The sequence below is a fragment of the Sebastes fasciatus genome, chromosome 7, assembly GCF_043250625.1.
Source record: "Sebastes fasciatus isolate fSebFas1 chromosome 7, fSebFas1.pri, whole genome shotgun sequence".
Taxonomy (NCBI): domain Eukaryota; kingdom Metazoa; phylum Chordata; class Actinopteri; order Perciformes; family Sebastidae; genus Sebastes; species Sebastes fasciatus.
In genome coordinates, this window is record NC_133801.1 from 23,746,739 (window position 1) to 23,764,506 (window position 17,768).

A 17,768-nucleotide genomic window follows, 5' to 3' on the forward strand; every position below is an offset into this window, starting at 1 on the left:
GGCAGCTTAATCAGGTCAAGCTTTTTTTGTTTTTTAATTCTAGGACACACCAGCAGCAGCAGCTCATGACTTAAAGTGCCAGGTGTTGTATTCAGTTTTTTTCCTCCTCAAAATTCACTTTGAATTCCGTCTTAAATGTGACAAATGCATTTCGAAACAAAAAGTGTTCAAGTCAGATCAAAGGCCGTGTTTAAATGCACTCATGTTGTTCAATGATTAATATTTTTGACCCCGTCTCCACCCAAACGTTAAGGAATGAATTGTGTGGCGGCGGAGCCAGAACAAGGAAAACAAATAAGTTGGAAGAGGATGAAGTCTGTCAGAATGACCTTTGTGCTTTTGTTCAGATTCCCCCTGGCAGACTGGGAAACAAACAAATGAGCAGCCATCTGCATACACCTGAGGAGTGCCGTTAATCCACTGGTCAAACACACAAAGCTTTATAAAGAGGCCTATAGTCTCATAAACGCTACATTATCTTCAGATTATTTAAAAAAAAATAAAATAAAGTTTAATTGTTTTGTATTTTTCACCAGCCATTATAATGTATGTTTTAAGTAAAACAATTAAGTTATTCCTAAAAGTGAGTTTGGGCTGCAACTCACGATTATTTATTGTCATTATCAAACAATTTGTCAGTTTTTGATTTATCAGTTAATAGTTTGGTCTGCAATTTGTCACAAAACAGTGACAAATCACAGTTTCCCAGAAAAAAATCTGCACATCGTCACTGAGGTTGCTAGCTGTAGGCAACCAGCTGAGATTTGTGGAAGTTACTACAATCTGTTGCTTCTTATGTTTTTTTTAAGGGGTTAAACAAACCGGGTGTTAATTAGTAAGCTAGTAAACCAGGTTACCTTTCACCCTGTTTCCAGTCATTATGCTAAACTTAGCTAATGTTTTTAACAAGCAGACCTACGAGTTATAATCTTGTGTTCCCAAAATGCAATGGTTTAGGAAGTACTCACATCATTTACTAGAGTAAAAGTAGCAATATGATGTGTATGATGTGCAGAAATACTAAAGTTGGAAAATGTGTAACTAATAGTAATTACTCTATATGGGCTACTGCTGCTATTTGTTGATAATATTTAGATAGATAGATAGATAGATAGATAGATGGATAGATAGATAGATACTTTATTTGTCCCCATGGGGAAATTGGTTTGCAGCACACTCACAAAGCATTTCATCAAAAAACAACACAATCACAGAAGACATCACTACTCGTACCCATACTTTGTACACTGCAACCATCGCCAACAACAACAAATTAGATATATACTGTACATATACACACACAGGTAGTCCACTGCATGCAGCTGGTGCCCCTTTAATGTTTTTCACCCCTGTCCCTCAGACAGCCTGAGTCCACCACTGCCTCGGCGCCCTGGTAGCTCACCTGGTAGAGCGGTCGCCCCAAAACACCAAATCTGAGTCCCAATCGCAGCGGGCCGGATTCAAAGAAAATATGAAATCAAAGTTACTCTCCACCACTGCTGCCAAAATGTGGGACTATTGCTTTAAGAAGCTGCAACCAATGATGTTTGTTATCTGCTTGATTAAATGACATAAACGATTACACGACTGTCAAAATAATTGAATTCGCTTTCTGTCAATAGGCCTAATTGATTCATCTTTTGATTAAAGGAACCCCAGATTTCAGTATAGCCTATACAGGCTCTGATAGTTGCAGTGACCATAAGGCAAGGCAAGTTTATTTATATAGCACATTTCATACACAAAGGCAATTCAAAGTGCTTTACATATATAAAAGCAAGATAAAAGAGCACAAAGTGCACATGATAAAAACGAACAAAAGAATATAAAAGTATAAGTTAAAAAAGAAAAAAATTAAAAGGATAATAAAAACAATCAAAATAAAGTAAATTGCAGCATTTGATCAATTAAGAAAAGTGTCTGAGAACAGTTTGTTCTTGAGTCTAGATTTGAAAGTGGCCACTCTTGGTGCATCTTTGATCTCGTCTGGAAGTTATAGGTTCCCAGTGGCATTCAAAAGAAAATATTAAATCAAAGTTACTCTCCACCACTGCTGCCAAAATGTTGAACTATTGCTTTAAGAAGCTGCAACCAATGATGTTTGTTATCGGCTTGATTAAATGACATAAACGATTACACGACTGTCAAAATAATTGAATTGGTTTTCTGTCAATAGGCCTAATTGATTCATCTTTTGATTAAAGGAACCCCAGATTTCAGTAGCCATACAATCTATTGAGGAATTGATTTAAGAAAATTGTCAGTATAGTTGCCCCCCAACAACATAATGTGAAGCCTTTATACCCACAATCAACAAAACAACATGTTAGGTATTTTATATTGAGCTGAAATGATTGGACGATTAGGATTGAGAGAAATGGACTCAAATAGTAAACTATTTTGATAACCGATTAATCGTGTCAGTCAACATAAATTCCCCAAATTCACTGATTCCAACTCATCAGTTGTGAGGGTTTTTGCTGTTTTTCTTTCTCATAGGTGACAGTGAACTGAATATTTGTGTGTTTTTGTGCTCTTATAGTTGCAGGGACCATAAGGGCCCCAGTGGCCGCCTAGCCCAGCATAAAGAGGAATCACTGTATTTCCCATTATCTCCTTCAGTGGTCAGGCACAATAAGATGATGTATTAGGATGATGAAGTGTTTTTGCACACCAGGTCCTTCACTCCTCTCACTGTTACCACCCCACCTACACTAGACGGTTATGTAATTCTGTACCAAGCATTACCTAACACCACACTAACTTGCCAGATGGGGCTCCTCCTGGGGCTGGTGCATATTATTATCACATGGTGGTAGGGTAGGGTGGAGGGGGGGGTCATGCTTCATCCTCTCACTGCCTGCTTCAAATTCAGGTCCTTGACATTAAAAAAAAAAAAAAGGTCTGGGAACCCCTGGGGGCTAAAATACCCAGGGCGCGGGCACGAGATGAGTTGTGCGCGCTCCCGGTGGCGAGTGCAGATCCACAGCAGCCAACCAGTCAGTCAGTCAGTCAGCGGAATGACTCCCACACTACTGCCTCCTCCGCGATGTCGCACCCCAACACAGCTCTTATTCTCCTGAAACCATCTACCTCAGATGATCCGCTGTGTGTGTCCGTGATGATGGTTTGTTCAGTGCGATGCTGACGACATGTTTGCTCGTCGCTGTGCAGCATAGAGGAAGAGGAGGCGGCGGAGCGGAGCAGCGCGCACGGTTACAGGTAGGACTCTGAACACACCACCACCACCTAGATACTACTACTGCTGCTGCTGCACACACATTACTGTATCTATAGACTGCTGCTGCTGGCAGTGGCCCTGAGCCTGCCATCTTAAACATCGGATCCAGGCATGTTTTTTAATCGATCAGTTTCAGTCAACATGTTGATGGCAGCATGGAGCTGACCGGTGATCAGTCAGTCAGGCCCAACAGGTCAGAGTACACCTGTGGGTGGTTCACTTTCTGGTGGTGTGGTTGTGTTGCATTACTGTTGATTGTGTATCATATTGTGTGTTTGTGTCTGTTAAGTTGTAGGGACAAAATAATAGGTACATGTTAGGTAATTTTATGTAGATAGGAAACGATTAGTTGATTAATCGACTGGATGATCGACAGAAAATGAATGAGAATTGACTGAACACTAAGGCCATTTTTAAAAAAAAATATTTTTGGAAAATTCTTTTTATTCCTTTTTTTTCCAAACATAACAAAACATAACACCGGTGCTATAATACAAAAAAAATATATATCTTACATTTAATATGTACATACATAAATACACACATACACATCACCTCCCACTCCCACACAGAGACAGCTCTGTTGAATTACTGTTTATTGTGTATCATATTGTGTGTGTGTGTCTGTTAAGTTAGTGGGGACAAAATAATAGGTACATGTTAGGTAATTGTATGTAGGCCAGTAATGGTTAGTCGATTAATCGATAAGATGATCGACAGAAAATGAATGAGGTTTGACTAAAACACTAAGGCCATTTTTTTTTTTTAATTCTTTTTATTCCTTTTTTTTAAACATAGCATAACAAAACATAACACCGGTGCCATAATACAAAAACATTGTATCTTACATTTAACATTTAATATGTACATAGATATATACACACTATAAACATGGCCTCCCACTCCCACACAGAGACAGGTCCAGCCTTCTTCCCACCCCTAGAGGTAATGTTACAGAATTATTATTATTTATTTAAATAATTGAATTAGTTAGTTAGAATTAAAAGTAATAAGTACTACAGTAGTATAGTTCATGGTGGTAAGATAGAAACCTTAAATAAATAAATAAATTAAATAAATGTAGAGAAAAAAGAAAACCGCACGTAGAGTAAGTAAGTAAATACCCTAGAAAGGTTAAGAAGATTCTATACAAGGCCATTTTTTTTAACCAAAAATAGCAATGTAATGATGATTAATCGAGAACTATTACTATACAGCAACTATTTTGATGATTAATCAGTAGTCATTTTCCAAGCAAATAATGCCTGAATATGTTTAGGTTTTGCACTGTTGGTCGGACCAAACAAGGCCTTACTTTGTGCTTTAAGAAATAGTTTTGGCCATTTTTCACTGTATTCTACCATTTTATTGAATAAATCATCAATCAATGAATCAAGAAAATAATCTACTGAGGAATTGATTAAGAAAATTGTCAGTATAGTTGCACCCCAACAACATAATGTGAAGCCTTTACCCACAATAAACAGAACAACAAAATAACATACTAGGTATTTTATATTGAGCCAACATGATTGGACGATTAGGATTGAGAGAAATCGACTCAAATAGTAAACTATTTTGATAACCGATTAATCGTTTCAGTCAACATAAATTCCCCAAATTCACTGATTCCAACTTATCAGTTGTGAGGGTTTGCTGTTTTGCTTTCTCATAGGTGACAGTGAACTGAATATTTGTGTTTGTCCAGCAAAACAAGATATTTGATGACATTATCTTTGGCTTTAGGATACTGTCATGGGCATTTTTTATTATTTTCTGTCTGTTTAAAGTAGGGATGCACCGATTTTTTTTTTTCAGTCCCGATACCGACAGTGATACCTGAGCTTTGGGTATCGACCGATGGCGAGTACCAATCCGATACCAGTCTTTAATCAATAAGGTGTATGCTGAGAGCTTAAATAATTGGTCGATTAGGATTGACCGAAAAGTAATCAACTATTTTGATAATCGATTGATCATTTCAGTCAACATAAATTCCCCAAATTCACTGGTTCCAGCTTATCAATCGTGAGGGTTCGCTGCTTTTCCTTCTCATATGTGACCGTACACTGAATATCTTTGTGTTTTTGATGACATTATCTTGGGCTTTAGGATATTGTCATTGGTATTTTCCATTATTTATTGACTGTTTATTGACCAAATGTTTCATAAATGAATCGAGAAAACAATAAGTTTAAAAAAATAAAGCAGCCTTGCAATATATTGTGAAGCCTGTACTTACAATGTGCAGTACTTGTATGCGTGTGTGTAGGAGTGAGCATGGACAAAATAATAGGTACAGGTTTGGTATTTTATGATGTAATGCAGTACAACACTATAACAGCCTCAAACTGTATTACTGCAGAGTTGAAAATGAGCTTCACAAAGGTAGTAATTGTTGCAGGTTGTTGTATTGGATTGCATTAGACCGGGCAGGTGACTGTGTGGGAGTTTCTGTGACACTTAATATTGCGTTCGTGAGCCAGCAGCATAGTACATGGCTTTATCCTCCAGAATGACTGCCGTATTCCTAAAATATTTGTTCCACATTTCCTCGTATTCTTTATTTTTACCGTCATTTGTCCGTTTTAGAGGAAGTAAATGCAGAAAGGCCTGTACTTCACTGTAAGGCTTATCGGTAACAGACTGGTTTGTTGATTAAATATTTGGGTCTTTGCTGTTTACAACCTAATCGCCCTGCCGTTCACCCCGCTTTCTAACCCTTCATCTGCGACTCTGATGGTTGCAGCAGGACAAAGATTGAGCCGTGACACCGACTCAGTGTGAGATGAAATAAAGTTAATCTCACTCTAGATTTCAAGAAGATTATAGGATCATATGACCCCATCTCCTCTTCCTCCCCCTCCCCCCAAAATGTGAAATGAGTGACAAAGCTCCAGCAAAGATGGTTGATTTAAAAAACAATGTTCTGCATTGTGGCTCGCTGAGAGCAGCAGCAGCAGCACACCGGCTGTCTGAGTCCTGCCAGATTAGAGGGGCAACGATGTCATCGCCCTCGAGCAGATTGTCTGATGATGATGATGATGAAGATGATGATGGTGGTGATGATGATGATGTGTCAAAGCATGCGGTCAAAGGTTCCTCTAAGGCCTCATTTTTCCCGTCCTCGTGCTAACTCATCCTCAGTCTGGAGGAGCTTCAAGTCACGATGGACGGGACGAGGGAGAGAGGGTTACCATGGCAACCGCGGGCCTTTCTCCTCTGCATCTCCCTCTCGCTTGTGCTGACTGCATTCCAGAGCTCAGAATGAGAGCATGAAACCAACTTTACACAGGCCTGTCACATCCTCTCAGGGAGACCGTGTTTGTGCTGTGTGTTTTTTATCTGCATCCAAATCAAGACGTGGAGGATGCAATTAAAGCTGCTGTTGTCATTTTTTTTTTATTTATGTTGATAATTTATCACATGACTGTGTAATTGAAAGGGATTGTGAGACCTCTGCAGTTCCCTTCAGCTCTATGGAGCTTTATAGCGTCTTTCAGCTCATTGTTTTGTTTTTCCAGACTGCAACTTCACTGTTTGGGTTGGCCTACATTGTCAGCTGAAAAGCTTAAAGGTGCTAAATTCAATATTCAGAGCATTAATGTAGCAGCAAACAGTTATTTGCTACGTAAAGATATAGAGGAGTAATGTCTACCTGAGCAGAGAATGAAGCTTTTAGTGCATGTTGGTATATGTGAGCGTGCCCCACTGGCTAGCTTAAGGCTGCTGCTCTACACTGCTCTCATACGGCGGTTACAGCTGGTAACGCCACCTTGACTGGGCGTCGTTGTGGAAGTGCCGCTGGCTCACTGTCGCCATGTTGAGAGCCGTTGAGAGGCAGCAGAAATGCTCCCAATCCCGTAATTAGCACCTTTTAATATGAACTCATAAACCGACTGTATGCTAACTTCTAAGCACCAAACGGCAGAAAGACAAAGTTAGCAACAAGCTGGTGAACATAGTGTAGCATTAAGCAGCTGAAGAGCTAGCTATTCCTCTCAGGAACTGGTGGAGACCAAAAACAGAGCTAAAAGAATAGTGAATATTTGACTTACAGTCATCATTTGAACACAAATATGACTCCAAATGAATGCTAATGTGTGCTCTGTAACTGCTGGATGTACTGTATAAACAGCACCCGTTGCTGACAAGTGTTTACAGCTTGTTTCCTCTTTCCACAAATTGCCAAAAAAATCAGGTATGCCAGGTTTAGGTAATTTGTTTTGCATATTAGCATGAAAAGAATGCAAGTCACCTGCTTGGGTTTAAAATAAAACACTTCAAGGCTTGTGGCTTGTGCCGGCAATTGCAGCTGTGTTATAAAATAGGACAGCCATCAGAGATAATGACAAATCAGCCTTATTATTACTGTACTCTACCTTATTATCAGACGTTACCACAAAGCCTCTAATTACTGTATAGCTAATGGTTGTAATGAAATAGGACTTTGTTATGTGCGATAATTACAGCCCATCTTAAACAACATACCAGAGGCCTCCTTAATCACCTGTAGCGGCCCATAAAAGCACCACCTAATATCCATATGTGAGCTGTGTCAACATTAATGTGTGCCAGTGAAATTGAATTGTGTTTGTGTTGATTCTGTTGTCAAACCCTGATTCTCCGTCTCCTCAGCCTTACTTCCTCCCTCCTCCTCCTCTCATATGTGACTCACTTTAGACGCATCTGCTGCTGTGTGTCTGTAGCTACAAATATGTAGGCAGCCATTCTTCAAGTCGACGCACTTGCTGATACCGGTTTCATAAACAGTGTGCAAGAGATTGTGTAGGCTGCCCTATTTTTCTTGAAAAACGCCATGTAGGCCATCGGATACCAGGGCAGCAGCATCCTCCTGTGCTGCTCCAGTCTCATCAGTGACATCAGAACAACGTCGCTCCCTTAAAAAGTGTGACAGGTAGAGAGAGCTTCTTTTTATTGTTGATGTGACTGATAGAGAAGTGGTGGAAAGAGGATTTCTGCCTGATTGATTATAAGGCTTCTAATATTAAACCGCTGTCCGAGATTTTGTGGCTCCTGTTTTTGACATTGTTCTATTTGCTCGCCCATGATGCAGCACAGTGTCAGCATATGACACCCATTTTTCTTTGCCCATGGACAATGACACATACAGAGCATACAGATCACCTCTTAAAATCATGATCTTTTTTTTTTCTTCTTCTTTTTTTTTTACAATCGTGACAGCCTTGTCTTTTTATAGCTCCATCTATTTGGGGCATTTCCAAAATAGTCTACTTTTCATGTATTGTGGTGCTTGCTATAAGAACACTTACTTGTTCATATGTTTGCGCTTCAGCTGGCCTCCTCTGCAAAGCGAAGTACAACATGTTCCTTCACTTGAAAAGACTCACTGATGTCTGATGTGATACAATCAGCAAGGTCAGGCATTGTGCTGTGTACCACGCAGAATTTCCTTTTTATCATGGAAAGCATGCAGCCGCAAGGAATCTCTGTCCTCCATTAGGACCACATAGCCAAAATATTGTAAGATAACCACCATATCTTCATGACTTTATTTTTTTGTTGTCTTAATCATATTACATGCACTCCTAATGCTCATTTATAAGACTTTCCAAACACTATTCCCCCCCAAGTGACCTTTATAAAACAGCACTCGATGTCTCAACAGTAAATTATTTTCTGGTTGTGTAATACGTCGGCTCTCCACTTGGCAAGGTTACGGCGTCTATTAGAGAGGAGATGTGGATAGAGTTGAGTCCGATCTGGCCTGTGTTCCTGCCTGCTCACATTCTGCTGAGTCAGGGGGTTTTGTGGAAGTCAGTCAACAGCAAACTCGGTGAGGCTACGAGCCAGAGGGGCTGGTGGGAAAACTGCTACTACAGCAGCGGCCCGGGCTGATGAGAATCTAGTCGTTGCTCCAAACGTTTTCTATGTTGATTAGCAGACCTGCTTAGGGAGGAGGTAAAAGTGCCTTCTGTTAATTGGGAGGGCTGTTTTTTATAATGATGTGTCGGTAGGATCTCTGAGGTGTAAGGGGAGGCTTGTTTTTGTGCCCACATGCCCTGAAGTCACTGTTTAACACCAAGCACCCACATACAATTGGAAACTAGTTATGGGAAAATTATAGAGAAACATTGGGAAGAGTTCAGTTTCGCTTAATCAGGACATTCCTTCAGTTTGTTTACAGTACATAAAGACAGGAATAGTAGTAATAGAGTCCCGTAGAGAGTGAGAGTGATGGGGGCTGTCCCAATCTTCCCATGGATTGAATAAGGTCAAGGCAAATGTAGAAATATCAGAATTATTTTTCAGTCTAATACTTTGGACTGTTTTTGTAGTATTATATCAAGGAATATGGTAATATGGCTAGATTGACTATGCTGTCTGTTTAATCCTAAATCTAAGTCCGATTGTATAGAAGTCTATGAGAAAATTATCCTACTTCTCACTTTGATTTATTACCATAGTAATCATTGTAAACATGCGTTTATGGTCTCAATCGCTAGTTTCAAGTCTCCTTCAATACAGCATGATGTTCATTTAGTAAATTACGATCCCATTTAGAGTAAAATAGACCATAAAGCAGGGTATGATTTAGGGCGTGGTTACCTTGTGATTGACAGGTCATATACAGTCTACGGCGCCATGTGAGCAGTGGTGTTAGCACTATTGTCAACCTGTTTAAATCCTGCCAGCTGGCTGAGCCTCTCTGTGTGGAGTTAGCATTTTCTTCCTTTTCTATTGGTGTTTCCAGTTTCTTTCCACAGTCCAAAGACATGCAAGTTGATTGGTCTGGCTCTCTGTCCAGGGTGCACTCTGCCCATATGAGTTGGGGCTGGAGCCAATCCCAGGATGGATTAACCATACATAATATATATGGATGGATTGGCATCATCCTAAAAGAGAGGGCCAAAAGATGAAGTAACAATGCAGGACCCACCTTAGTTGATATTATATTAAAGTGGTGCAGGTTTGCAGTTTACCAGTTCATGAAAAAAACAATTGACACACAGTGAACTTGGTTTTTTTTGGGCCTCGTAACCATTTATAGATCTAAAAGCTTTTGATTTCTGCCAGAGTGCAAAAACAACCTGGATTTTCTGACCCATTTTAGATTATTCAGTTTGTACGGATGCACATGTTTTGCATTTGTTGAAAGAGTAAGAAAATGACAACAGCATCTTGAATCATTTTTGGAGAAAGTCGGGATTGGGCGAGGGGTGTTAACTCACTCTGTGTTTGACATATGAATTTCTATGGGGTTTTTGCCTTGCATGATAGGGATTCATTTTCATTTCGAGGCAGACTATTCTTAAAATACACATATATATACAGTCTGGAAAAAGTTTGTCACATAATGAAAAAAGAAGCAAAAGAAATATAGTCAAAATAACGACCCTAAACCTGCATGTCATCCACGGACATGTACTGAAGCTGCCATGACAATCTTGACATTTCCTTGAGGAAGATATGAGTATGTTTTTGTTTCCAGCTAAAACCTGTCAGTGCTATGCTAAAAAGAAGCTGATGTTCTCGTGAAACCATCCTATGAATTTGCAGCCTGACATGCATTATCACCGAGGCAGCTCCCGGCACTGTAGCATGATGTCATTGCAGATTACAGTCTGGGCTCTCTGTGGATCGCAGCCTTGAGAGTCGCGCACGCTGCAGCCTCAAGTGGGTTGTCGTCTGGCGGCTTCATTGCATGATCGGACTCTTCCTCCCATCCTCCAGTACTCTTCTAACCGCCCGCCCTCGCTCTCTCCTTTTCCCTCCTTCTCACGTGTCTCTACAGCGGGCTGTTGCAGTCAGGCAGCATCATGGAGGCTGGATGCGTGGTTGCCGCGGTGATTGAGAATGCTGCCTCAGGACCCCGGGGTGAACCAGGAAGTGGTGACGTCCTTGAGGGGTGAGTTACTCTCTCTTTTTTTTGTTCAGCGTTTTGTGTAAACAGAATTATATAAAACCATATAGGAGTATGTGTGAGTGTGTTTTGCATTTGAATGAGATGAATAAAAGAAGCAGCCCTGTCATGGTGAGGCTAAAATGAAACCCTGTTCTCAGGGTAAGATGAAAACTGACTCTATGTTCAAAGCTCACTGCATTTCCTATGATTTTACATCGTGTCTATGTTATTAGCTCTGTCACTGTGGATCACATAAATGACACCGTGTGTCCGTGTTCTTCGCCCAATGTCCTGATCTCATCCCGGTGAATCACTCTGACAAATCCAAGGCCCGTCTCTCTCCTCTCTCCTCGCTTTGTTGCTCATAAAAGTTGATCTGAATGAGCCTCACCCTCCACTCCCAGAACACATGGAGTCACATTTCAAGTGAAGGTTTTGTGAAGCACTCCCTCGTGGGTGGATTGCTTTATGGCTCTTTGAATAGACACGCTTTGCTTTCCTGAGTATGCATACAAAAGACACCATGGCTTTTTGTTGACCCTACTGTAGTGAGAGATGTTACCATTTTTCATCCGTACCAAGCAGTTCCCATCTAGATCTGGTTGGAAAAGATGATTTTCTTGTGTGTTATGAATGCATTTAGAGATTCACAGACCTAATGCTGGTGCAATGTCATGATTTGAGTCCAGCATATTGTGAATTCATCTCCCTCACTTGCTCCCTCTGGTGTATCTATAAAAAACTGCAAATGTTATGCGAAAGCCCCAGACTACATAGATGTAAGCATTATGTCGTGCCACCATTCTTGTGTTTTAATTCTCGTATGTGATCGCCTGCAGAGATGTCCTACCATCTACTGACCTGGACAAAGACGATGCCTTACCTCAAGCCACCAACAATAATCCTCCAGAAAAGAAAGAGCCACAGGAGACATCCACTGCCATGGTACACACCCACACACCACCACTCTGACTCATCACTCATACAAAACAAATACATGAACACGCACCAACGGTCACATCGCCCTTCTTCTTCCATGAGGCTGCATTGGTTATGTGGGTGATTCACACCATGATGTCAATTAGGGCATGTGGGACTCATGTGAGAGTCAGTAGTCACGGTGATGAAGGTGAGAACAGGTGTAAAACTGCATTTATGGATGTCTCACCTTCAGATTGAGAGGGAGGTGCCGTGTTTGATGAGGCGTTATGACAATATTGTCACAGACAAGTGATATCATCTGGTTACTCCAGTTTTATCTAAATATCCTCCACAAAACACCTGCAGCTTTTCAATTGTACATTTAGTACTGTAGATTTAGTTTTCACGTGTATATTCTTTTCTTTATACGGTTTGATTTTCAAATTATACACCGTCCTGCACACCCGTCACACGTCCACAAACAAATGAATCCAATTAAAAACTGGACAACCAAACAGTACAAGACACCAACATTACCAATATTAATCATTTTAATAGCAATACTTCATAGACAAACACATAGACAGACATGTCTTAAGAGCAACCTTAATGTTCTACAGATTAATTTATATCAAATGACATGACCTGAATATAACAAAATATAACATAGCATAATAGAGCATTGCATAACTTAACTGTAGCATAACATAACATAACATAACATAACATAACATAATATAACATAACATAACATAACATAATATAACAGTAGCAAAAGATAAGATAACATAACATAAATATACATAATATAAAATAGCATAACAACATTAGCATAATATAACAGAATAGTAGCATAGCATAACATTAGCATAACATAGCATAACATAACATAAGATAACAGTAGCATAACATAACATAACAGTAACATAACATAACATAACATAACAGTAGCATAACATAACATAACATAACATAACATAACAGTAGCATAACATAACATAACATAACATAACATAACATAACATAACATAACAGTAGCATAAGATATCATTACATAATATTAGCATGAAATAACATGGGTTAACATCAGAAAACATAACATAACATACCGTTAGTTAGTTGCATAATATAAGCAAAACACAACATAATATAACTTTAGCATATAAAGATAGCATAACGTAACATGCGATAACAGTAGTATAAGATAGAATGGCATAACATTAGCATAGAATAACATAACACCAATAGCATAATATAAGCAAAACATAACATAATGTAACATTCGCATAACAGCATAGCAGCAAAAAATTGCATAATATACTGTAACTATTACAGTAGCGTAAGATAGCATCAACATAACAATAGCACAGATGTACAACTCACTACTTTATTATTATATCGGGCATCTAAGTTTGTGTCTCGCTGCACAACCCACTGTTTTTGATGTGATCAACATAATCATTCTCGACTGTAATCGCTCCTCCATCAGTCGTCCTGTCTCTGACTGACACTTATTGATGTGTGTTTTCTCTGTTTGGCAGGCGAGGAGCGATGACATCACAGAGCACCCAGCCGAGCCCCTCCTGCGCTCCTGCGTCAGCACGGCCAGCATGAAGGTCAAGAACATGAAGAAGTAGGTTCTCCCTGTGACAGTGTTGCTGCTATTATGGGCTGTATAAAAAAACAGGGCTCTTATCCAGGCCAGCGAAATGAGGACCTACGGAATGACGGGCGTGACACAGACAGACGAGTCATCCATCCTGCTGTGTCTCTAACCCTGCTCCCTCACACACACACACACACACGGACCTAATCTCTCACTCTTTTCCCTCTTTTGCTTTGCTTTTCTCTCCATCATGGTGTCAGTGTGTTGAATACTGATGAGGGGCTCTTGTGCTGTGTTTTTTCTTTCTTTTTCAGGCTGACGTTCCCCAGAGGTCACTTCCCCAGGTTGGCAGAGTGTGCCCATTTCCACTACGAGACTGTTGACTTTGGCAACGTTCAGGTGAGCCCTGAAAAATACTTACAGTGACTCCTGCAGAATAGAGAGTTACTATGTTCAGTAATTGTGTCTTTGGCTCCAAGTTCAGCAGCCATTTTGGTGAATTGTTCCAGAAAATGCATTATTCTTGAAATGCTATGTGGCAGTCGAATCAATATCCTTGTTTGTCTTTTCTGGTGTTTCTTGCATTTTTCTCCTTTTTCCTGAAATGCTGTCCTTTTTATCAAGAGAGCTATACAATCTGAATGTTACCCTACCATGCATAAAATCATTATATGTTCACTGTCACAGATTTTATTAGTCCCATTCCTATTAAAGCCATGATCCGACTCCAGCAGCGTGTTAATCCTCTGCATTACAGTATATTACTGTCAGACTCATCTGACCTGTAAAACTGTGATCCAGCCTTATTAGTTTGACTCAAGCACATATGTCAACCAGTGAGGAAATGAGATGCAGCAGTTTCCTGGATGTGCGGCTGAGTCTATCCAGGATTTGTAGGAGATGACTCATGTAAAAGTCAGAACCTGTTCTGACAAAACAATAGGGGGTGTGAGAATTATGTGGTTACAGTAAAAATGAAGTTGGAGGTAAATGCTAGGTTGCACACTATTTACATAATAGCGTATCCAAACTTTTTGGGGATTTTTTTAGTCATGCGAGCAGCGCAGCTCTAGGAATGGTAATGTCTGTCTGTGTGTCAGTTGGTTCTCCGCTTGCAGTGCAGACTGAAATATCTCAACAACTATTGGATAGATTCCCATGAAATGTTGTACAGACATTTCCCTCAGGCTCCAGACGATGAATCCTAATGGCTTTGATGATCCCCTGATCTTTCCTTTAGCAGCACCATGATGCTGACATCTTTGGCTCAGAGTGAAATGTCTCTAAGTATTTGATGGATTGTCATAAAGTTTGGTTACATATATATTCATGTCCCCCAAAGGATGAATAGCTTTAAAGAGGACCTATTATGCTTATTCTGAGGTGCATACAGTATTTTGGGTTTACATGCTTTAATGCTCACAAAACATTTTTACTTGTCTCATATTGGCTGGGCTGCAGCATCTCTTTCCACACCCTTGGTCTGAAACGCTCTGTTTGAACTTCTGCCCCGCCCCCTTCTCAAAAGCCCAGTCTACTCTGATTGGTCAGCTGACCCACTGTTATGATTGGTCAACCGAGCCAAACTCTTCAGACTCCACTCCAACTCCGCTCTATCTAGCTGTGTTTGAGGGCGTCCTAAACTAACCGTTATGCAAATGTGTTACATGGTGACATCACCACATCACGGAAGAAAAGGCGGGACTTCAAGCGAGGCGTTTCAGGCAGTTCAGGAGCAAGTGTTTCTGTGGGGGACAGTAACTCTCTTTGGTGTGGACTTTGGGCTTTGTAACTTTGCAGACCTTTTACATGCACAAAAAAACACACTAAAGGAAAGGGAAAAAGCGCAAATGCACAATAGGTCCCCTTTAAGTTTAATTTTTCTCAATACATGCAAAACTAATGACATTCTCATCACACTTAGCTGTGTTTAGTTCTAATTAGCAATTGTTAGCATGCTAACATGCTAAACTAAGAAGGTGAACATGATTAACATTGTTAGCATACTGACGTTAGCTTTTAGCTCAAAGCATCACTATGCCAAATCATAACCTCACAGTGCCACTAGCATGGCTGTAGACTTGTTTTAATAAACTCTAATACAGTTAGAGAAAAGTTGCAACATCGGCTGCAAAGTCTTGATTTGAATATCCTGTGGTTATGGACTTAATTATTATGGCTATAATGACTCGCCAGCCAACAAATGATTTGGACTTATAGTGTAAGAAGTATATTTAAGTGTATTTGCAGCAGTGATGATGAGAAGCAGTGAAGCAGTAGTGGTTGCTCAGTCGTGTGGAAGTGGCTGTTAGCCGCCTGGTTAATTTTGGTGCAATTTATTTTGCTCGCCAGCAGAGAGCAGCAGTCGTCTCTCCAGTCCACAAGCAGAATCAACACAGAAAGAGTGCAATGAGCAGTGCATGCATGCTGTGGGGCTGTATCCCTTCATGCAGCGTTAATGGACTACTGTGCGTGTGGCGGGCCGGACGGGTCTTAAATCCCAGGATGCTCTCTCTCTCTGTTGGGTAAACGTCCTGCTGTGGTTGCCATGACTGTGATGTGATGGCTCCACATCAGCAGAGTTGAGGCAAGTGAAGCGGCACAACAGTTTCATTGACCTTGAAAAGCACCAGAGGGAGAAGAAAAGCTGAGCTGGAAGAGAAACAAACAGTCTGGGGGAGACACTGAAAGCTGTCTGCACACACATGTACAACAACAGTGGACACACGCCGCTGTGCAATCTGATTTATTTCGACTTCTGTATTGATTAATTCTCAATTTAATCTAAAGGGATGAGTCTTTTGTTCTTGCTGGATCTCCCATGATGCTTTGCCTCTGTATTCCCCAGACTGTGGCGGCGGGCAGGCAGGGAGGGAGGGTAGTGATCAGGTCTCATGTATCCTAATCGCAGAATAGCACAAGGACAGTAGTCTGCCTCTGTCTGCAGCCCGCCCGACTGATTCCTCTCCAGATTAACTCCAGTCTCGCCTTCGAGAGTGGAATGAATGAGAATTGTTTTGAAACGAAGAAGGGTCGTCTATCAGTCTCGTGCAGCCTCGCCTCTGTGTGTGATGGATGAGCTTGTGCATCTGTGTGTGCCGGTTGAGCTCATTTACTGCCAAACCCCCCCCACCCCCATCTTTGTCACTGGAGAGCGGTTAAGAGAGGGGGGGAGGGCGACGGAGGCTGAGTACAGGAGCGGGAGGAGGGGGATGAGATGCTAAGAGGGATGCAGGAAGGGGGGTAAGACACAGTGGGAAGCATCCTCTTTTCATATTTTCTGCTTTGAATGGAGCAGCGAGCGCGTGGCGATCCAAACCCACTGTGAATGAGTGTTTTACGTAATGCAGCAGGGGACGGCGAGTAAGGAGCAGCGTTTAAACTCTGCTGCCCCTCAAGCTAAGGTTTGACTCGTTGGAGGAGCTTATTGAGGTCCAGGACTGCGTCTGCACACAAAGGGAGAGCCAACTCTGCGGATGGATACATGACATAGTGGGAGGTAACCTGAACGTGTGGATATTTATGTATTAATTTGAGGCTTCTGGAGTCAGATTTGTGTGCGTACATGACTCAATGCATGGATGTTTTTATGCACAAAGGGTTGCAGCTGTGTTTTATTTTGAAAGGAGTAGCCTGGGAGGTGTGAGCATCACAGAGGAAGTGATGCTCAGGCATGCCTCCAATGGAAACTTTGCTGTTTCGTTTCATTTTTTGTGTTTTGTTTCATCAAAAAGGGATCGTTGTTTGTCTGTAATTCTCCCATCATGCATTTGGCTTCCTGACCTCCCCCACAGCGGTACTTAATTCAAACGCTTAGCTCGGGCTATTATTTCAAACAAATCCTTGCAGTGAACGAGAGCTCTTCCTTCATGACTTATTCAAAAACAAATCTCTCACTCTGCGTTCTTTGTCGGTCTGGTTTGCTGTATCGCTGTTGAGCGGTAACTAGGTCGCTGTGCGTTGTGTAACAGTGTATGTGGATGAGTTGTTATAAATAACCAGAACTTCCCTCGGCCTCCGAGGCCTTTGAAGTCTCTTCCACAGTCTATCAATGTATTCCCAAACTCCTGCGAAGCTTTGATCTTCTCAGTTTTGGGGCATATAGAATATTG

General features: G+C 40.9%; 1 protein-coding gene across 2 annotated transcripts in view; it reads left to right on the forward strand.

The window, feature by feature from the left end:
• The first annotated feature begins 2,967 nt into the window (after positions 1-2,967).
• Positions 2,968-17,768, forward strand: part of arhgap32a (Rho GTPase activating protein 32a) — a 28,165-nt gene continuing 13,364 nt past the window's right edge. For both annotated transcript variants that reach the window (XM_074642353.1, XM_074642355.1), the window contains exons 1-5: positions 2,968-3,222; positions 11,019-11,132; positions 11,969-12,074; positions 13,592-13,683; positions 13,971-14,055. In XM_074642353.1, the coding sequence (XP_074498454.1) occupies positions 11,044-11,132; positions 11,969-12,074; positions 13,592-13,683; positions 13,971-14,055 (372 nt within the window). In that variant the 5' untranslated portion in view covers positions 2,968-3,222; positions 11,019-11,043. The remainder of the gene's footprint in view (positions 3,223-11,018; positions 11,133-11,968; positions 12,075-13,591; positions 13,684-13,970; positions 14,056-17,768) is intronic.